This window comes from Centruroides sculpturatus, unplaced genomic scaffold (genome assembly GCF_000671375.1).
Source record: "Centruroides sculpturatus isolate CEXI.00-Female unplaced genomic scaffold, Cexi_2.0 scaffold501, whole genome shotgun sequence".
NCBI lineage: Eukaryota > Metazoa > Arthropoda > Arachnida > Scorpiones > Buthidae > Centruroides > Centruroides sculpturatus.
In genome coordinates this window covers 119648-143686 of record NW_019384766.1, presented here as the reverse complement: position 1 = coordinate 143686, position 24039 = coordinate 119648, and the positions used below count along the sequence as shown (strand labels likewise).

The following is a 24039-nucleotide window of genomic DNA, read 5'->3' as shown; positions in this document are numbered from 1 at the left end:
TTAATAAAGTATTTGTTTATTTAAAACTTACTTTTGATCTATATTTTGATAACTCATAAGTTTATCCTCCCTTTATTTTTTATAAAGTAATATCTGTCACTGCAAAGAAATATATTACTTTTATTAAACTATAAATGTAAGATATAACTAAGGCTAGGATATCTAGGCACTAAAAATCATATACAGTCAAGTTCACATAAGTCGTCATAGGTATAACGGTTAAGTAGTCAGTTTTTTGTGGTCTCAGCCGACTTACATAGACATTAATGTTAAAAATTCTGGTTTACTTGAAACCGTTTAACTTGTCATCACTGGATAAAACTGACATACTTTTTTTGTCCCACACTCGTTTAATTAATTAAGATGTCTGATAAGTCGACTCCCCTCCTGAAAAAAGTGAGTTCACATATCACAGTAAGCTGTGTGGTGTGAACTCATTTTTTTCAGGAGGGGAGTTGACTTATTTATTAATATATACACATTAATAAAAATATCTTAGCATTTTATGTATTTTTATATATAAAATAATAACAGATAAACAAAAAGAAAATATACAATTTATATCAACATCACAGCAGAATCTGATTTTGCATTTCCTCATCTTTCATTCATGTGTTATTTGTAGCACTTGTTTCACATTTCTGTTAGAAATGATTATCTGAAAGCTAACAATGCTTACACGGAAGGAAAAATACAAACTTGTGTCTCTGAATTTGAATGTAAGAAAAGTTCACGAGCTGAATTTGCAAAACAAAAAAAAACCTTCCAAGAACAACATTGGTGGGAATCCTGAAGAAAACAGAGGAAATTAAGAAACTTTTTTTTGGATCTTCATCGCAGCTGTCTCAAAAACGCCAGAGTAAGTTGCCGTACAAAGATGTCAAAGATGCTCTGGTTTGTTGGCTAAAGCAAATTCGTTCATCAAATCTTCCTGTTTCAGGGCCAATACTGAAACAAAAAGTGATGGAAATCACTGAGGTACTTGGAGTAGAAACCAACTTTAGTGCCAGTGATGGATGGTCAGAGATACATTGCATGTGCTGTATAAAGCACTGTGTTTATGTTTCAAGTGCATTTTTTTACAGCATGCAGTTCAAACTCCGAAGTGAATTTCTGTTCAATTTAACATTCAAAGTTAGGCATTTGTAGTATGAGGTACCACTGTTTAGTCTTTTACTCATGGTGAATCATGAAGTGGTGAGGATTAACATCTCAAGATGATGAAAATTCTTTTGCAAAATTTTAAAGTCAGATTTTTGTTAATTTATTTTAATTTTCTGACAGCTAGAATTTAATCTATAAAGCTAACAAAAAATAAATTAAAAGCATAAAAAAGCATTTTTTTTTAATGCTTTTAATTTTTTTTACAAGATGCAAGCAGCTATTTTGATTGTATTACTATGTATAGTTGCCAAATTTGGGGTAGTCACTATCAAAAACAAAAAAACTTTTTAAATGTTTTTATGTTTGTGAAGAGCCTTAAACATAGCTATCTAAAGTGTTGAGATTTAGTGATTTTTCAACAATGTTTTATTTTTATTTAAATTTTAAAATGTTGTTGAAAATTTTTGTCTTTATTGCCTGAATTGTCTTCAGATCATATTAGAAACAGTAGTACAATTTTAAGTGTATTATTTGGCAAGGTACTCTTTTATTGTTAAAATAGTTTAGTGCTAATTATTATTTCAAGCATTGTCTTTTTGTGTGTGGATAAGTTAATGTTGAAAATATCAGATTTATTGTCATTTATTGCAATTCAATCAAACCAAAAGTATCTTCGTTTATTCATTGCCATTTGTTCTCTGAAACTGAGAACTTAAATCATTAAATAATGTAAAAATCAAGAATAGAACTTTTGTTCTCCCAAATCTAATGTCAAAGTTTTATGAATTATTTTCTTGTTAATGCTATAAGATGTTGATCCATTTTTCCAAAGAATCATTTGACAGTCAGATGCAAGCAATTTGAGAAATTTTTCCAGATATTAATGGAGTTTAAATCATTATCATTTGCAGCATTCAAGATCTTCATGACTGTTCTTTGCTCAATCTTTAGCTTCACTGTTAATTTTGGTGAGTCTTTATTTCCTTTTTTGTTGGTTATTTTGAATTATTGTATCCAAAATCTTTCTAATTAATAAAAACAAAATATATGTATATATAAGCAATAGAGGAGATAAATAATATACATTTAATTGTTTTGTTAGTTTCATTTATACTGTATTTTTATTTAGTTTGGAACAAATTGTTTTTCTTGTTCTGTCACTATGAATAATTACAATAATTTACACATGTTACAAAATATTTTAATGCAGTGGCATATAATCAAAATTGCATGATTTACTTTGTAAAGAAACAATTTGATTTATTTACTGTTATGATGTTTTTGTTCAAATACATTGAATCTTGAACATAACATAGCTATAAAATGTTATAGCATTTCTTATTGATTCATTTAAAATAAATAAATAAAAGCAAATTATATTGTATATGTTACTCTAAATAAGAGGGTTTATCTTGATTACAGTGTTAAAAGAATTTTTCATTACTTTCTAGTGTAAAAGTTTACATTTAATGTAAAAAAATAATTGTATATAAGTATACTTACTAAAAAATATAGACTTGGACTGAATGATTTAAATAGATTTTTATTCTGTATTTGAAATATTTCTAGTTTTACATAAACAACTTTTGTTTGTTCATTTATGACAATGCATATCTATCAATCTATCTATCTATCCCAGATTGGATTAAAAGCTGAAGAAAAGACATGTCAAATCTCTGACATATCTAAAGAATGCATTTATATTTTTTTACATATTTAAGTAAAAAGTTTCAGTTAAAAATTTTATGTTAGCTTTTGTATTTTCTTAATTATTATTCATTAGTTTTTATTTTTCATAGTTAATAAAAGTCTATTGTTTTTAAATTATGAATTTGCAGTTTTTATGATTTGATACATCATATTTGAAAATTGTTATCAAATTATTATATTAAATTTTTAAGATTAGTTTGATGTAATTTACAAATACAATTATTACATTTTGATTACAAATAAAATTACATTATTGGTCTGTAGAATTATATTTAAGTTTTTTAATTTACATTCTTCAAAATTGGTTGACAATCAAATCAAACATAAGTTTGATGTATGTTTGAATAATAAATATCCAACATATGCTTCTTGACAGCCATATGGTTAAGAAAATTAATGCATTTGCTGCTGCTGCTCTGGAACACAGAAACCTAATCTAGGCAAGAAAAGCCAGGAATATTTTTATGGATAATCTATCTCAAATATGTTGGGCTCTGTTCCTCACCAAAATTGGTCTCGTGTATGGGGGAAAAGCACTTGTAGTTGCCCACTGAGCAGAAAGTCATAAAATGAAAAAATTATGCTTTTTTGTTAAACTTTTAACAATTTTAATAATTCTTCTTTAAATCAGTAAAAACACTTAAATTTTTTATTTTCATAACTCAATGAACACCATAAAAATAACAGATTTTAGATAAAAATTTCTTTTTGAGAAAACAATCTTATATTTATAACAGATACCATATATTTCTGCAGATAAGACAATACTTGAATCATAAAAAAAAGGTCCCCAAAATCTGGGGTCGTCTTATAGGGCAGATATAAAAAAGAATTAGATTGAAATTTATATAAATTAAAAACGTTATAAAAAACGGACAAACTGTAATTAATTATTTATTAGTAGAAAGTAAGGTATGTCCCACAAAATAGAATATATGATGTTTTTGTGAATATTCAAGATCATTATCCAAATGCCCAAATCAGTATGAATGTTTGCAACAATAGCAAGGCAGTGCTACCAGATGCAAGAAAATAAAATTTGTTCATTCAAAAAATTACAAATAGGACATAATTCCATATATACTATACAGTATTATTATCCAGATGATGATCACTGATCTAAACTAAATTCATAAGCCCTTGATAGTTTGGGGGCATATATTTGATAAAACTTTGATTAAAATTTATACCTTGTAGGACATATATTTGATAAAACTTTGATTAAAATTTATACCTTGTCTTATCTGCAGAAATATACAGTATATAATATTTGTGGATGCTAAATATTTATACAANTGAAATAAAAAATTATCAAGAAAAAATAAATTAAGAAAAAAAAAAACATTATTTTAATTAAAAATTTTTAAGTTGACAAAACACCACCTGGACAAAAATATGTGAAACAGACGATAAACAAGACAATTTAAACAATGCGATTTCTACAACCCTGCATGAACTGACATGATTATCTTACTTGTTCTAACTTGCTTAGTATGAATTTGGTTACGCACATGAGGTAAACAAGTGGTTGCAAGTTTATCTTGTTCCTGTCGGTGCATGTTACATTTCCAATCTGTATAAAGGCAGTGATTGTTTATTTTATTTTCATTAGCATTTTAGTGTGTATTGCATCATCATATCGGTAGCAGGTTTTCAAGTGAACATTTTACTCACATCTAAACTATGTCAGAAGCAAAGAAGAAAAGACGACAGTACAATGTGGACTATATTAAATACGGATTTATTGAAAATCCTACAAATCTGTCATCGCCAATGTGCCTTATTTTCCAAAAATCATTTTCAAATGAAGTGATGCCATCTAGGCTACAAGATCATGTAAATAAAGTGCACTTGGATAAGAAAGACAAAGATGTGACCTATTTTCAAGACCTGGAAAAGAAGTACACAGTTCAACCAACTATATCGAAACTTTTTTCAGCAGCTTATAAGCATGAGCAAGACGATGACGGACTTCGTGCTTCATACAATATCTCATTGTTAATTGCTAAAAGTGGCAAACCACATACTATAGGGAAAAATTTAATTTTACTGGCAGTAAAAGAAGTATTAACTACTGTGCTCCATAAACTAGCGGCAGATATTATTTGAAAAATTCCCTTAAGCAATAGTTCTGTGCAAAGACAAATTGATGAGATGGCTAAAAACATTGAAGAATCATTGTGCAATCGTCTTAAGACTTGTCTATTTTCAATTCAGTTGGATGAGTCCACTTTACCAACTAATGAAGCATTGTTATTGTCATATGTGAGGTTTATGAAAGATGAGAAAATATCGCCGGAAAGTCGGTCGCCAGAAATGTACTGTCTAGAACGCAAAAGTAAAAAATGGTGATCCCTATTTGGGCGAACTTGTCTTCAAATATTAAAAAATAAAAAGAACCATTGGACGAAAAAATTATGAGAAAATATGTCAAGAACTATTATTTGATAGAAATTTAGAAACAGACACAAAGGGAGAAACCATATTTAATACACTGGAAAAGTTTTTTTAATGAAAAGGAAATTCCTTTCAATAATAATATGTCAGCTGCTACAGATGGTGCTCCAACTATTACAGGACATTATTAAGGCTTCATGGCATACTTAAAAAATAAAGTTCCAGACATGCTTGCTGTACATTGCGTCATTCATTACCAGCATTTGGTTGCAAGAAATCTGAGTGAACGCTTGCATACATCACTGCAATATGTTATCAGAGCAGTTAATAAAATCAGAAGCAGCTCACTAAATGACAGATTAATTAGTCAGCTTTGGATTGCGAATGATGAAGATTCCAACCACTTGCTGCTTCACACAGAGTGCACTGGTTATCAAAAGGTACTTGTCTGGCTCAATTTTACAATCTGTTTGACTCTGTGATAGAGTTCCTGGAAAACAAAGATACAGAATTGTGCGGCTACCTCATCACATCAAAGAATGATATTGCATACTTGACAGACATGTATAAATTGTTTAATGATGTAAATCTCCAGATTCAAGGCGATGACTTAAACTTAATTAAAACAAAAAATATCGTTGCTGCTTTCATAGCCAAACTGCTACTGTACAAAAGGAATATCGGCAGATATGAATTTAATAACAACTTCTGCAATTTATCAGCGGTATCCTTCAGTAACAATGACTTGTTCATTTACTGTCAACACATGATTTTAAGGAACGATTCCAGGACATTTTAAACATGGACATACCAGACTGGGTATTGGATTCGTTTTCAAATGTCAACACAGCAAGATCATCCCAGTTAAAAGAACAACTTATAGAAGTGACAACAAACAAAGAATTAAAAATTAAATTCAAGAATGGCTACCTAGAATTTTGGCTGCAGAAGCAAATCTCCCAACTGTACCCTGGGTTATGGTTGGTTGTTTAACGATTTCTGATAGCATTCCCATCGTCGTATTTGTGTGAATGTGGATTTAGTGCTGTAGCAATATTGCTAACTAAAAACAGAAATTGGCTGCAAGTTACTGAATGCGGTGACTTACGGCTATTTTTAAGTGAATTCAAGCTTGATATTAACAAACTTGTCGAAATGCATGAGATTCAACCTTCACATTACATAAGTTTTAAATTCAAAGCCTTCTTTTAATGTTAATAAAAATACTTCTAAATATGATTAAGTATGAGTTTTATTTCCTCTCATTGAAACATTCTTTGATCTCAGAAATAGGATATGGGTCACACCCTATCTATCCTATCCATATAATAATGCATGTTTAAATGTTATATTTGCAATAACTGTTTTTAAGATACACAATAGATGGTAATGTAAAAAGGTAAGTTAAAAAATATGGGGGCACTAGATTTTTTTTAAATCTCAAAGTGGGCGGTGGTCGAAATAAGTTTGAGAATCTGTGATCTAGACAGTATCAGCAATCTGTGTCTCCTGAGCTACGCTTACTATAGATAAAATAATAGCATCACTTTTATTGATCAATTAGGCGTCTAGGATCAATCTTTAACAAAATATCAAATAAGTGAAAACTCTATTTCAATGACTAAATATATAAACTAGATTAGAAAAAGAAAACCTGAAAATAAATAGAAGTCATGAAAATAAATTTAAAAATAATAGAAAATTGAAAGAATATTGTTTGTAATTGTAATTAAAAAGAAAAATTATAGCATAAGAGCATAGTTGGTAATGAATGTTGCTATGCTCTAATATCAGAAAAGATCATTATATTGTACTTATTTCATTTAGAGTTCTTTATATTTTCATTGAATATCATCTTACTTCAGATATTTCTTTATCAAATTTTATTTCTTAATATATAATTATAGTGATCCCTTTTATGATTTCACCTTAAACAAATGCCGTTAACTGTAGTAGTTTGAAATTCACTATATTTTTTCATTTACATATCAAAATGGTTCTTGAAACCTTGATTTCTATTCAAATTGTAAATTGCTTATTTTGTCACTGTCGTCAGTCCGTTGGAAGCTATAGAATGACGCTGTCGTCGGATGTTTCTATGAGGTTTAATTCGCTTTCGACGCAAGACAATTTGGCGTCTTCACCAGTGCTTTGGCTGTGACGTATATAGTTTGTTGTTTCAAGTAAAAGAGTTAGAAGCGAATTATCTTCTCAAAGTTATGTATGTACATATATATACCAGGTTGTTCAATAAGTTTTGTCGTTCGATAAGAAAAACACAATGTTTTGGTTTGAAATACATTTTATTATTCAATACAATCTCCCTGAACTTCAATACACTTGTTCCAGTGATCTTCTAATTTATGGATTCCATCCCTAAAGTGAGAATCCGGAAGACTGTCGAAATATGCTTCCACGGCTGCTATTACCTCTTCGTTTGATGAAAATAGTTTCCCACGCATGAATTTTTTGAGATGTGAGAACAGCCAGAAGTCAGAGGGAGCTAAATCTGGTGAATAGGGAGGATGTTGCAACAATTCGTATTTTAATTTACTGATTTTCGCAATGGTTTTTTGAGCTGTGTGAGAGGGTGCGTTGTCTTGATGAAAAATGATTTTTTTATTTTTTAAACCAGATCTTTTCTCACGAATTTTTACATCCAGCTGGTCCAAAAGGTTACAATAATAATCTGAATTTATTGTTTTACCAGTTTGGAGATAATCCACAAACAAAATTCCTTTTGCATCCCAAAAAACTGATGCTAACACCTTCTTGGCCGATTTCTGGACCCCAACTCGCTTCGGAGCCTAAGTATCGGGTTCACACCACTCCTTAGCCTCTTGTTTTGATTCAGGATCATGGTGGTAGACCCAAGACTCATCCATAGTGATGAAACGACGCACAAAATCCTTTTTATCTTTTCTAAAACGCTCCAAATGTTGCTGAGAAAGTTGCATTTGAATGTGTTTTTGTTCCATAGTTAGCGAATGCGGCACCCATTGTGCACACAGCTTTCTGTAACCCAAAACTTTAGTCAAAATATTGCTCACACTGCCTAATGAAATCCCTAGGGCTTCTACTAAATCTCTCTCGGTTAATCGACGATCTTCCTAAACCATATGCTGTATTTTTGCTACGATTTCTGGTGTTGATGCACTTTTTGGACGTCCTTCACGTGGATTGTCTTCAAGACTTGTACGACCACGTTTAAATTCAGCAACCCATCTTTCTACTGTTCTGATTGAAGGTGAAGAGTCCTTATACACTTTTAACAATCGTTCATGAATTTGTTTTGGTGCTACACCTTCCAAAAATAAGAATTTTATCACTGCACGATATTCGATTTTTTCCATTGTAAAAAAATACAGTGACACGTCAACTTTGAACAGCTGCAAATATACAATGAGTTGACAGATCTACTTGAAACTTGACACGTGTTTCTGAAATAGTAGTACTATTTCATAAACAATAAAGTGACGATCCTAATAGCGCTATCTCATATCAAANTCTATCTCTCAGCCACTTGTACTCGCTTTTCACCGCACCCCTCCCCCGTGACACGCGTCGTCACTGTCGTCAGTCCGTCGGAAGCTCTCGAATGACGCCGTCGTCGGATGTTTCTATGAGGTTTAATTCGCTTTCGACGCAAGACAATTTGGCGTATTCACCAGTGCTTTGACTGTGACGTATAGTTTGTTGTTTCGAGTAAAGAAGCAAATTATCTTCTCAAAGTTATGTATGTACATATATATAATAATAATAATAAAACGAAGTAAAGATAGGTAACATAATAATTATTATATTTTTAAAATACATACTATACATATTTTTTTCCAAATAAGATACCTAACTACTTTTTGAAGTCAATAAGAATTGTCAAAAAAGAAACTAAGTACTACTGTTGGATATTATGTGAGTACTATTTATTGTTGGCAAGAAAAAATTCTGTGGCTCTTTAAAAACTTTGAAATTTTGTAAATTGTAATTTTTGGCTCTTTCGACTCAAAAGGTTGCCTACCCCTGCACTACACTAATACTCTGCCAAGAATCTAAAAATGGCACAACTGAAGAAGAGTGTTTGATTTCCCTATGATGCAATAAATTAATTGCAAAAAAACTGAAATTAATAACATAATGGTCAATTAATAACATGATAGAAAGTGGAACTAAATTCTGATATTCTGCAGAGTAAGAGAATTTAATTAATATTCCTATTATACAAGCTTATATTGCTAATAAGCTGTTTTTAAAACTTTAATCCCTTTCCATGCCAATAGCCACTGTCAGTGCCATGAACTTTAGATCTTTTCAGTTATACTTTTTATCAATTTAGATTAATTTGAGGTTCTGTTGATGCCTGAACTTGTTTTCTATCATCCAATGTATGTTTTTATTTAGAAATATAAATATTCGGACCATTGGTGAATTTTTTTTTTTGTCAACTACTCGAGTAGCTGATATGAATCATTCTCTACAACTTTAATTGCACTCATTATTTTTGTTTAAAGTGACAACTATATACCATGCTTCTGTCTACATTTTTTGATTGTAATCTTACTTTGATATCTTTTCAACTCTAAGGCGGAGACACCATTAGCCTAAAAATGAGTGTAAAAACCTTCACTGTAAATACTTTTAATCACGTGACCTGTTTACATTAGGATTGCGGTGGAGGTTTGGCTCTCCTAGTCAAGTTTTTACTTTGACGGTACTATCGAAGTTACAGTTGTATATGTCATATATAGATATAAAGACGACGATTATATTCTAAGAGTTTTTTTCTGTACTATGATTACAAATGTAGTAAAAATAATATCTATACTTTCATATATTAATTATTATTATTGTATTATTAAGATACTATACTAAACTTAGCTTTTTTATTAGCTTTATAGCTTAGCTTTTTTATTATATACTAGTCTAAATTGAAAAATTTTCTTTTGACCATCCATTTCACTTGTTTTAGACATCTGTTATTATAATCAGGATACCTCTTGTCATAGATACATGAATACTTTAGAATGTTTTTGATAAATCTTTTCAGATCTATTTATTCTAGGTCTTTTCCACATAGCCACAAGAGAACATACACAAAAGTTTGTTTTCTGCCATTTTCTCACCATGTCTCAATGACTGAGATTTTACTGACTTCTGATTGGTGGGTGGTAATGTTTTACGGATGCATTTGCGTCAAAAGTTGAACACTGCTCAACTCAATTTATGCTGGTTTTACAACCTGCTTTGGCATAAAATATCATGGTCAAATGATTAAAAGTTTTTACGCTAGTGGAGTCTTGTCCTAATCTTACTTTTATAATAGCCTAGAGCTGATAATCTGCTTTCACAGTTGATTGAGTGGAAATGATATGTAATGGCTTTTGATACAGTCTGTTTCAAAGACGCTTTCTATAAATTCATCATATTTGTAAATGTAGCTTTTCTGTTATCTGATAGTATGCTATTTAATTTTTACTATATGTAAGTATTAGTACTGTACATAAATTAAAATTATAAACATATATCATGAATTTTAATGTTTTTAATTCTTCCTTTGTTTGTCGAAATGTCAGCCATGCTGATAGTTTTTATACTTTTATTACTAAATGTACATAAATTAATTTATCGTACTCTATATTTAGTGTAACTTTTAATTAATTAATGAAATTAAATGATTATTAATAAAAATTAGGTATTTTTTAAAACATTAAAAAATTATAACAACATTAAGATATTACATTTATTTATACTTTTTCGTTAATATGTGATTGTTTTTTGTCATTATTAATTTTATATTATTAGTTTATTACAGTAAATTTTATTATTTTAGCTGTAGTGAAATTTTTTTTGTTTTTTTAAATTGTCCATTTAAGTTTGGATTGTCTTGATTAGTTGTGATATAGTGAAGGGTGTATTTACATCAGTAAATATAAAATGAAATGATTAATAATAATAATATTCTGTGGCAGTCTAAATAATACTTACAGGCTTGTGGTACTGGAATACAAACTGAAACAACCAGTTGTTCAATTATTAATGAACCTTGTGTGAAAGTTTGTGAAAAATGATCGGGTCACTGATAAGCAGTTCATGAAAATTGATTTAGATGCGAATGTAAACTTCGTACGTCTGAAGAATTTGAATATTGGTTTTGGAGCAAAAACAGTTTTAAAAGAATTGAAAATAAACGACAGAGATATTCTGTGTTTTCTAAGAGATGGTCAAAATGTGCTGAAAGAGATGACACAAAAGATAGAGAAGGGACCTGTCAAGTACAAATGTATGAAGACTTTGAGTGTGGCCAAAAATGTTAGATCATTAGTTATTTGCTTCGTAAATTTACGGTTGTGTTATATTATAATAATTATCAAATTATCAGATAAAATAATCACATTTTTAGAAACTTCAAAAAAATTAAATGTCATAATCGAACGACTAAAATTAAACACCAGAACACTTGCTAAGCTTACTGCGATTTAATATTCAAAGACTTTCAGCCTATTCTTATAGGCTATCATCAGAAACTATCATTCCAAAATGAACATAAAGCTTTCGAATACGCATGAAATTTAAAGTTTTCGAAAATTTTTAAAAATTATTACATTAAACCATTAAATATTAAATAAACAACTTACTAATACATTATATAACCAAACAAATTTAAAAAATAACATACTATATCGAAAATAGAGTAAACTATTTTTTAACCGTAATTGTACTATTCATTAGTACACGGAAAACTGCTAGTTTTCCATTCGTTTCTGACTTTTGGAGGCTTAATAAGTCTCGAGTCCGTAGNATTATTATTTATATATTAATATAATAACAACAAATTTTGTACTTTACTAAATTAAATTAATTTTTCATTTTTTTTATATTTTGAATTGCTATACAAGGACACCACAATATATGGACTTGTTGTATAAGTCTCACATTTATGCTATTGAAAATTCAAAAAAAAAAAAAGTGGAAAATATGCTAAATAAAAATTCTTAAATTTTTGTGCTAAATTTGTGCTAATTTTTAATGTGCATGAAGTTTTGCAGCATCTCACTCATTCTTGTTCTGGGAAAGCATTACTATGACTTATTTCTTTGTTTTGCACTAAACACTGGCACTCACATCAGTATTTGTCTAAAGTTCTCACTTGTAACACATCATGTCCACGTGATATCAGTGCCTATCTTACTTTGCAAACATGGCTCCAAAATACAAGGATAGCAATGCTGGTAGCTTTGATAAGCCAAAAATGAGCTGTAAAGTAGTTACTTTAAAGAAAAAAAATTTTATTTTAAATTCAGTGAGAAAAGAAAAAGTCTCTTCTGAAAGTTTTTAATGATTTTTATGATTTATGGTGATATTCTATTTATTACTAATACAGCATTTATCGTATTTGGATGAAAAATGTGCAATAGGTCTGTTGGTATAGGAAATACTTAAAAAGAATTGCTATTTTAAGCAAATTTCAGCTTATATGAGGGGCCTTGGAACATATTGACATATTGGTCATGTTTGGCAGTGCCCTACTGTACTTGCTTAAATGACATTTGATATTTTTATAGTAAATATTTAAAATGAGTTTCATCTGTACTTTAACAATAATCACTATGCTAGAGAAAAGATTTTCTAATGTAGATCATATATTTTAAGCATATGCTTTAATATTTTCTTCAGCATACAGCATTTGTCTGAATAATAATAAAATTAATAGTAATATTTATTTCATAATTACTGTGTGTCTAAAATGTTTCTTTTTATGTCTTTCTATTGGCTATAATATGTTTTTCTAAATCAGAAAGCCATATTATAACCAATATAATTTAGCAGATCATATCTGGTAGTAGTGAGAAATATTAAAAATATAATTGATTATTTTAATAATGAATTTTGTCCATCTTTCATTATTATTTAAACTGTTAGTTTAAGTTTTAACATTTGAAATTTTGTATTCTATATTCCATAATGTAAGAGTTGTTTCATATAATTGATTATTTTAATTATGAATTTTGTCCATCTTTCATTATTATTTAAACTGTTAGTTTAAGTTTTAACATTTGAAATTTTGTATTCTATATTCCATACCTGATGAAGAGCACATGTCAAAAATAAGTCCATTTCACTTGAATAAAGTTTCAATTGGTATAGCAAGCAGTTTGATCTTTTTTCATTTTAATGAAATTACAATACAAATTTAGATGCTATTTTTTATTTTAAACAGAATTTCAGGGGGAAATGAATATTTTATGAGTGAAAAATTCTAATATAATTCCATTATATTGGTCATTAAGACCAATGAAGCCTGTCATTAAGAGATCCACTTCATTGGGTATATACTTTCTCATTTATCTCTTAAAGGTTTATGTTGTTTCATTTAATATAAATACTAAATTTAAAATTACAAATAAAATATATGTTGTTTCAGTCATCAAGAAAATATAGAATGGGATGGTATGTTACCAATTCCTCAAGTTAAATTAGAAGAAACAACTCGAACACAGTATGTACCTCAGGTTAAAATATTGAAAAGACCTAATGATACCAAATCAGGATCCACAGGAAATGAAAAGTCTCCAAGCAAGCATCCAGTTAAAACATTACAACAAAGAGAAGCTGAATATGCTGAAGCAAGATTGAGGATTCTTGGAGCATCTTGTAGCAGGGATGAAGAGAAAGAAAAGTAATTTTTTTAAGTATTTAAAAATCATTTATTACCATTTTTAATATCAAGTTTAATTAATATCAAAATATATAATTTGATAGATAAGAAATTTCACCTCAATGCAAAATTTCCAGCAAAGAAATTCAATATTCTAACATTTTTGGCCACTATTTCATTGGCCCTTGTCAGGAACTGTAAAATGGAAAAACCGTTCTATAAATAGAATGCCATTGAAATAGTGGCCAAAAACGTTAGAATATTGAATTTCTTTGCTGGATATTTTGCATTGAGGTGTAATTTTGTATCTACATGTACAGTTCCAGTTTTCTGGTACAGTTGGTGTTTATTGTTTTATATAATTTGATTTTGATTGCCCACATTTGAGATACAGAATCATTGACAAATTATATTAAGCATTCATCATTGTTTAAAGAAAAATGAAGAAAAGGTTATCCTTAGTAACAGACAAAAAAACTTAGTTTTAACTTGAAAAATATTCTTATAAAAAAAATTGATGATAGAAGTTTAATATTTTCAAGAGTTGTTTTATTGTAAAAATAAAGCCTCGCCCATCTTTCCTTATGGATGGGATGAGGGCAACTTTAAAATTTCAATTGAAATCCCAGTAATTTTACATTTTTGGATTCTCTGTTTAAAAATAATCTCTTATTTAGAACATTTTTTCAAAACAATGATAATTTGAAAAGATATGAATTTATGTATTTGTATGGTTTGACAGATAACTTTCTAATAAAGTACACACATTTTAGAGTTAATTAATGGAAATGGCTTTGAAAATTGTTAATGGTTAATTTTTTAATCAATTCTTAATGTGATTGAAAAGTTAACAAGTTAATTTTTTTTATAGTGAATTCAAAAGATATGTATGTATGGAGAATGATGGATTGGACATGGATAACCAATTTCATGGCCATCTAGATCACAAGCCTTGACACCAAGTGATTATTTGTATGGGATTTCATAAAAGATCAAGTTTTATTTCAATAATCTACCAAAATTTAAAATTTGAAGCAAAGAATAAGCAATGTTTATGCTAAAATAAGACTAGAAATGTTGCAGTCTGTTCAGTGAAATTTTTGTTACTTGATTACTAAAATGTTTAGATGAAAATGGACAGCTCTTGAACATTTATTAAATAACTTAAAAAAATAAAAATAAAAAATGGAAATTAATCAGTGCATTAAAAAAGTTACAATTTTATTAAAACATACTCTTTCAAAATGTACAAATACATATGCTCATATATTTTTGAAATTATCATTTATTTGAAAAAATGTTCTGAATGACAGTTTATTACTTTTTTAATGGAGAATTCTAAATTGTAAAAAAATTCAGGGGTTTAATTTGAAATGTCTGTCACGTATGATACTCTTATCCTATAACTTTGCTAATCAGAAAAACATGTTTACTGATTATGTAATACCAAAACATGTAATAATAATAAAATAAAAAGATTATTTATCCTTAGATTTTTATACTATTAATAATATTGGTCAGTGCATTATAAAATTACTAATTATCTGAACATATATGATTTATTTAAAATTTTATGGTAGGTGAGGGTTGTCAGGAAAGTAGTGCTAACACAAATTTTAAAACCTTTCTTTGTTCTAACTTTAGCTGTTATAAACCTTCAATATAGAATATATTTCTTTCATCTTGTAAGATGAAAGGAAACTATAATTGCTTGGAAAATTATATATTCCATTAGCAGAGTTGTTTTTATTGATATTGGTGATGAGCATTCCTCTATGCCTTTCTAGAATTTGTCTAAAAACTGAAATCATCTACCTCTAAGGATTTTACTTTCCTGGCTGTTATGTATACACAACAAGGGAAAGTATTGGAATTGTGTCAGATTTGACCCTCCAAGTTATTTGCTAATCTCTGTTTTGAGACCTCCTGAATCCAAAAAGTAAAAAAAAAAAAAAAAAACCAAAAACAAAAAGGCAAAAATTTCCATGTGTGTATGTTGGCATCTATTTTGTTCAACATCTCAGGATGGTGTAAATATTCAGTAACAAAATTTGGCATGGTGGCTTGTATATGAGGGGAGTGATGTTATTTAATTTTGATGATCAGAGGTCAAGAAGGCAGGGAGATAAAGTAGGTCATGTGTATCACCAATATGGTAAGACAGTGACGATTTTAATCATTATCAATATTTATACTTTTTTATAAAACTCATCTCTATTTTCAAAATTAAGTCATTTTATAGTAATTAAAAATATAAAAAGTTTTTATAACAAAATCTCATAATAGATGGCACAACAAACAATTTATTAAGTTATATTGTAATTAAAATTATAAAAATTATTTTCTAAATAAGATGTCATAATTGCTGGGAAAGTTATGCAATTCGTTGCTGGATTTTTTTCATTTTTCAAGAGTTACGACGACTCATATCCAGGTAGATCTATGAATTGTACTCTAATACTTTCCATATCCAAGACATTGAATATTCAGTTTTTTTTTTTTTTTTTTAATAACTTTTTGCTAACTGTGAAAATATATCTGTACTTTTTGCAATTGATAGTAAAATTCAGTCATTCATCTATATATGCCTTGTTAGATGAGCAATGCTTAAATCTTTTACAAGACCAATTACATGGCAAGTAGCATTATCATACAAGGTAATAGCTATATAGACAAGAAACTGATGATTATCTTACAGCAGGGCTTCTTAAACTTTTTTTATTCACGACCCCATTTATGATTGTGATTTTTTTGCGACCCCAAAAAAATGTAAAATAAAGATATATACAAATTTGCGAAAACAATAATGGTGTACTACCACAGTTCACTCTTGTGTTACAATGGAACAGAGACAACTGAATACTTGAAAAGCGACAACACTACACTAATTCACACTACAATCAATGTTGCTGAATCGTTGTCTCGCTGCACCAGAAGTGACACAACTCACAAAACCTATAACACAAAGCGTGCCTTTTTCAAACTCTCACAAATTATTTTCAATATTTTGCATTAAAATCTTGCGACCCCAAGATTTCGCTAAGCGACCCCAAATGGGGTCACGACCCATAGTTTAAGAAGCCCTGTCTTACAGGATTTGGAGTATGAGTATATTTTCTTACTTCTTTCTTAATTCATAAACCAAATTTTTGGTTAAGTATTCTATTCCAAATTTCAATTGTCTGACTTGCAGCAACTAAAGTAACTATGCTATTTTTGTCATACGTGAGAAAATAAATAGTGTGTCAAAAATAGCATAGTTACTTGAGTACTTTTTGCAAGTCAGACAATTGAAATTCAAAACAGTATATTCTATCAAAAATTTAGTTTACAAATTAAGAAAGAAATAAGAGAATAAACTGAAAATTCTTATGCCAGATTACCATTTAGAGATGATGTTCCAGAAAAGAGCCATAATAAGTAGCTTATAACTGTTTTACTTTGGTAAACATAAGTTAGTATAACATTTTCAGTATTTTATGCACAATTAACATCTTAAATTTTGAATCTTCAGATGAAATTTCTTTGTGAGGAGACTTTTGATGATGCCATTTTTAGGATGAGAGTTCAGTTTGACTTTATGGAAGCACCCAAGTCTCATTAAGACAATGATATGATGAAAAAAATTGTTTTTTCTTCTCAGTAGCATTGCAGATGCAGACAACTTCATACCATATACTTGGACTTCCATGAGATGATGTGAAACTCATCTGTGCTCTTATGTATAAACAACTTGCATTGCAAAACTTTCCTTGCAAAATCCTAAATCTCATAGCATCTATTATCTAGCAACTTTCAGAATTTTTAATAGAGATGTCAAAAGCTACATCTTTACAAGGATCAGGTGTCATTTCTCACACTTTCACACTATTTCAAAATGACTCATTGGGATATAGTGTAGTGTGACAAGTTCTTGTCTGCAACTTTCTTAGAGATTTTTCTAACATTCTGTGGCATTTTTTTACCTAAAACAATAAATTTTTATTCAAGCATGATGATCTTGTTTTGAGAATACTTTTAGAACATGAGTAACCAGAATTGACTAAAGTATTTTTAATGGATTCTAGTCTTATTTTGACTCCAAACTAGCACTAAAAATATTAGATGAAATGTTTTGTTGTGAATGCAACTTTTGGAAACTTAGAATTTTTCTACAGTGAAAATATTACCAACTAGCTGCAAGGACCTGCTTCGCTGGGTTTTTATTTGTATGTAATATAGTTTTTTTTATATATATAAAAGACTGTTTTTCTAAGTAATCTAGAATCTAACTGCAAGGACCTGCTTCACTAGGCAAAAAGTAACGATAGTGAAGATTAAGATAATTACATTATAGCTAATCTTACCCGTTTTCACAGAATGCAAGAATTAGGTCCCCCGTTTCCAGACTAATTAGAGAATTTTTACGTTTAGTCAAACGAACTATTTTCAACGTTTCTGGAACGTTTACAATCGTTCTATAATCGAACCAATATTCGAATTTTATGTTCGAATTTAATTCGAACAAATTCGAACAAAACATTCGAAATAGAAAGCCACTTTCAACCACTTTCAGCCTCATATCTCCCGCACCCTTATAGCTATCGAGACGCAACCACCCCTATGCACGAATGGAGACTTTGGGCTACCACCACATACAAACACCATTCACATGCGATGTGTAGTTTTTGCGGAAAAGTGAAATATAGGGACACACATGTCCATTTTTATATATATAGATACATTAATACTTTATAATAATTTGTATGGAAATTGTACACATCTTTCAGTATGGTATTATTCCATTTGAATACTGGTTGAAACTATATGAATAACAGTAGTATAAAATTTTGAAATGTATTTTGCCTATTTTTTTTTAAATAATAATCCAGTAAATTGTGAAAAATGCAACTTGGATTGAATTGTTAAGTGTTTAAAAACAAATTTTTGAATTTGCTTACTGAATTTAAATTTACTGAAAGATATAACTGAAAAATAGAAAAAATATTAGAATTCAAAATGAACAAAATTTTGTCACTATTTTTAAATATATAGTTGATCTGTCAACTTATTAAGGATAACAAAACCATTTAATACTTTTGAAATGTTTTCAGAGTTTATTAGGCCATCCTCAGCTATTGAATAATAACAAATGCATTTGAATCTCAGAATGGAACAACATAGAATAGATTGCTTGACACCTGGTTAATTTAAAAAATAATTTTATTTTGTATTGACAATCCATGTTAAATATATATAATTTTATCCCTTAAAATAACATTTTATTGTATCTCTCAAATTTTAATCCTTCATTATTATTAAATTTCCAAATTACAAACATTCTATGGGTTAATTAATTACATCCATACATTCTTTGAGTGGAATACCATGGATTAATTACATTGATATATTTAGAGAAATATGATAAAAGAAATGGTACATTTCATGCCAAGATTTTTACTTAAAATAACAATAAAAATATCATACTCTGTCTTCTGCAAGGAATCACTTCTTTACATTACTGAAACTCAATGAACAGTGGCTTTGAATGAACAGTTAATAAGAAAAATACAATTAGTATAGTTGTCAAATAATACTGTTTTGTGTCACATCAAAGATCCTTCTGGTGACATAGTGAAAGAGCTAATTTATCAACTTTGACTCTGCTGTGAATATGCATTGCAAGTGAATGAAACTTCAGATGTCACAGGCCTAATTATATTACTAGAGTTTGTTTGTTACATATTTGATAAAAAGATAATTATGTTAGAAAACAGAAACTCTATTGGGAGAAGTGTATTGATATTTATATAGATGGTGCTCAAGACAAAGGGTATTGTAACATGTTTTCTGAAAGTAGCTACAGAGCCACCAAAAATAATTGTGTTTTTCATAGACAAACAGTAATAATAAAAAAATTTCTTACATAGTTAAAAACTGTTTTGGATGAAGCTGTAAAAGTTATCAACTACCACTTCTTGGCCACTTCAATCCAGATTATTTAAAATTTTATGCAATGAAATGGGTAGTGCCCATGTGCACTTTAATTACATACTGAAATGAGATGGTTATCCACTGTAAAAGTGCTATTGAGGCTTTTTGAACTTGTAGTGAGTTATTGTTTCTTTTGACTTAACATAATTTAGGACAAAATTTTATTGAATTTTTATGTTTTGTTTTAAATAATTAATATGTGAGAATAAGTATTTGTTTTCTATTAACACTTAGATTTACTTATATATAAATAATAAATACAGGTATACCTCACCTTACGTCGGTAATTGGTTCCTCCAGGAAAGGCAACTTAAGTTGAAAAACGACGTAAGTCGAATTTACTTGTCACTAAGCTAAACCACAAATACCATTCCCAGTTCTGTATTTTATTTATAAATTCATTTTTAATAATATAAGGTTAATAAGAATCCCTGAGTGCACAAAAACATGGTGGTAATTGGATGGGAGAATATAAAGCACGGAAATCCATAACAGAAATTTTATAAATTTATCTACTTTTAATTTTGGTTAGATCAAACGCTTCTCTAACTCTAAACTGGCTTCTACGTTAAGAATGCGGGATATTGTAATGGACGCACCTGATACGCCCAAACTTTTCGCATTTGCTAAGACGCATAAGCAGGGCCACAAATTGAGACCTGTGGTTGATAAGGCCACGGCCCCCACTCGCAAGTTGGAAGCATTCATGCACGATCTCATCTCTCCTAAGTTACAGGATTACCAATACACAATCTCCAATCTGGTTGATTTAATAGCCTGCCTCAAAAACACTGAAAAGCCTGCGTACATCTGTTATGGATTTCCATGCTTTATATCCTTCCATCCAATTACCACCATGTTTTTGCGCACTCAGGGATTTTCTATTCCGTAACATTTATCACCAGGAGTTACACCAGCAAGTTAATAAGAATCTATTTTAAGCTTACAAAATAATAAATTTTAGTTTTTAATATAGTACAGAAAAAAAGTAATCTAAATTTATGAATACATGTACCAGGACATACGTACTTGTAAATATACATGTTTACAATTTGGTGATGTTTACAGTACATCACGGACTCTTTATTTGTGAATGTGGTTTGCTCTAACAAATAAGACATTATAAAATAAGATGATTTTGTAAGGTTAAATAACAAATACAGTTATTAACATTATTTTGCGATAGTAAAATATAAACTAATTTATGTTAAATTTACTAATATCGTGTGGCACTGATGACGACGCCAAACAGTAGACATTGGAACTACCATGGAAAATGTCAATATTGAACTCTTAAAGACCACTAAATAAGACGACAACACAGAGTCACAAATGTTTTTATATTTTGTTCTCTATGATTTATGATGATTATATTAACATTTACTGTAAATGTATATATTTTAATATGATTTTATGTGCTTTTAACACTTTTCTAGTGATATTACGATTTCATATTTGTGGCGGACAGACATAAAGTCGAATAAAATGACTTAAATTTGATTTTTATTTTTCCATATATTTTTTTGACAAACGACGTTTAATTGAGAACGACGTAAATCGAGGTATACCTGTAAAGTAAATATCTTACAAAATAGCCAAGATGTTCTATCAAAATTTCAGGATTTATGAAGTGTTCCTCTTTAAGAAAAGTTCAGGAAATGCTGGCTTAGAACACGCATAAATGTATGTTCTAAGCCAGCATTTCGTAAATGTAATTTCTGATTTTATAACTGCTGTTAGGTTTCTATAGAATGCCCTTGTTTTCTTATCTTTCTTTTTTTTTTTAAATTCTCATAATGGTTTTTTTTCTTTTTCTTTAAGTGCAAAAAACTCAAGTTTAGTTCTAGAACATTGTATCATAATGGCATTTGAGAAATGGAGGATTCAAACAAAATCAAGATTTAAGAAATTCTTGTAAAGAATATTTTTGGAGACTACTGTAATTCACTTTTACACTTATGATAAAGTTAATAAATAAACTTCAGCTGTTTTACAGTATTACATTTTGTTTGCCATAGTTGGCTTTGTTGTTGTGAATCTGATCTGTGTTTTAATGTGTTTCTAAACTCACATCAGCCATTAAGTGTAAACTGTACATAAAAAGTTTTTTGTCTCTGCCTTAACAGGGCCTTTTTTCAAGCATTGTGGGTTCAGCTAGATCCACAACAGGATGGCTGGGTGGTGAGGACAGGACCCAATATATCCAGAAGGGACTCAAAAAAATTGTTGGGTTGTTGACCTTTCTTAATTCAATTTAGGGTCCTCCAAAGCAGTAGGCTAATGGTTTATCCACTTTAATTAATTGAATATCAAACTCAGTTTCTTTTAAAACAGTAAAACATTCAACACCTTATAACGCTGAGAAATATTTATTAACCCACAAATGTTTTCAGCCTAATGAAATAGGCCATCATCAGGTGACTGGTTATCAGGTTATCGAATGAATTTGAAAATTGTGTTAAAATATAACTTTCGAACATTATAAATTCAAAAATAAATTAGCCAATCAATATACCAAATAATTATACTAAATACATTGAAGTCATATTAATATAAATAATAAAATAAGGTGATATAAAAACAAAAATAAACATAAAAGATTTTTGTATGAAATAATTTATTTTAATTATGTATTAATATACAATAATCTTTTATAATACACACAAAAGGCATTATGGGGCTGCTTATCACTATGTTTCACAGCACTCTTATCATTTCAGTACTCTGGTTGATATCTACAATCATGATGGAATTCTTTGTCTTCCTATCTCCTAGCTTACACTTTGTATCTAAGCTGGTCATATTAAATTTCAACTCATCTGAAAAAATAACTTACTTTCACTCTTCAGGCTTATTCTTTGGCACATTACAGCTAATGCATTTTTATTTTCTTTATCAGAGGATGATTCATGGTCTTTAGTAACTATGGAGGAGATTATTCCAAGCAGGACTTAACTGCTTGGAATAATCTCCTCCATAGTTACTGAACTTTTTTACTTCAGGATGCTCTTCACAGTCAGCTTTCAGGTCTTTGGATAAAAAATGTTGGTTTTTGACACAAATTTTTCAAAATTTTGTCTTGGACAATAGAGTAGACACCATTTATTTTTTCTCCTTATAGAGCTCATTTCAGAGAGCTTAGGTAGCAAACAAAACAAAGCAGACTGATTACAGTTCAGCTGAAAGCTGTCTGAAGAAAATCCTTCTTTACTAAAAACAAATTTTTTTGTTTTTTCTTTTTAATGTTGATTGATTGTTTTATCTCATGCTAATCAACCTGCTAAAATAGTACACTGAATACTGGAATGCCTGTTTTTTTTTTTTTTTGTAGTCTTTAAAGATTATACAGGCATAACCTGTCCTAAAATGAGGTGATTACTAAACATTACAAAACTAAATATATAAAATTACTTGTCCTGACTTACTGACTGACTGATTGATTCATTCATTATCGCCCAGACCAAACTGCTGAACCTAGAGGTGAAATTTGGTATACAGTTAGGATACATCATGAAAACGCACATTAATTTGTAAGAGGGGATTTTTCGAAATCCCCCGCGGGGGGAGAGGGAGAGGATTAAGGCTTAACCTGAAGAACAGCTTCTACTCTACTATTTTAGATGTGATTTTTTTTTTTGTTTTCACCAACATTTAGTTTTCATTGAGTAATTAGGTGTATTAAATTGATAAGATTTCAGGCATAAATATTTTTATATACTGTATTTCGATTTTTTAACCAAATGTTCGAACCGTTTTGAATTCGAATTTGTTATTGCATACTAGTAGCTCGGGACGCCCCCTAGTGGGCATTCTTTACAAATTTTCATGAGGCACGGTTTCTTTGACTTTTTTGTTCCTATCAATATGCTCTACAGCTCTGTTAAAGTCCGAATGGTAAGATTTACCCTCCGAATGAAGAGGTGGCGACCCCCCCAAACCGTAGACCCCTGTACTAACAATAAAGTCAAAGGAACCATACCCCTACTCGCGACCCTTCGAGAGATATAAGCCCCTGAAATAATAAATTCCTATTACAAATATACTGAATTATTTATATTGTTATATTGACCAAATAATAGTTTATTGGCCAAATGAATAATAAAAATTTATATTGTTAATTTAAATAAGAATTAAAATTGTTAATTTGAATGTTTGAAATATGACACACGATAGGGGCGCCTCTAGTGTCCGTTATCAAACGG

General features: G+C 29.5%; 1 protein-coding gene across 1 annotated transcript in view; it reads left to right on the top strand.

Annotated features, from left to right (window-relative positions):
• Positions 1–24039, top strand: part of LOC111628908 (SUZ domain-containing protein 1-like) — a 54923-nt gene that overhangs the window by 27142 nt on the left and 3742 nt on the right. The window contains exon 3 of the mRNA XM_023372765.1: positions 13631–13885. Within this exon, the coding sequence (XP_023228533.1) occupies positions 13631–13885 (255 nt within the window). The remainder of the gene's footprint in view (positions 1–13630; positions 13886–24039) is intronic.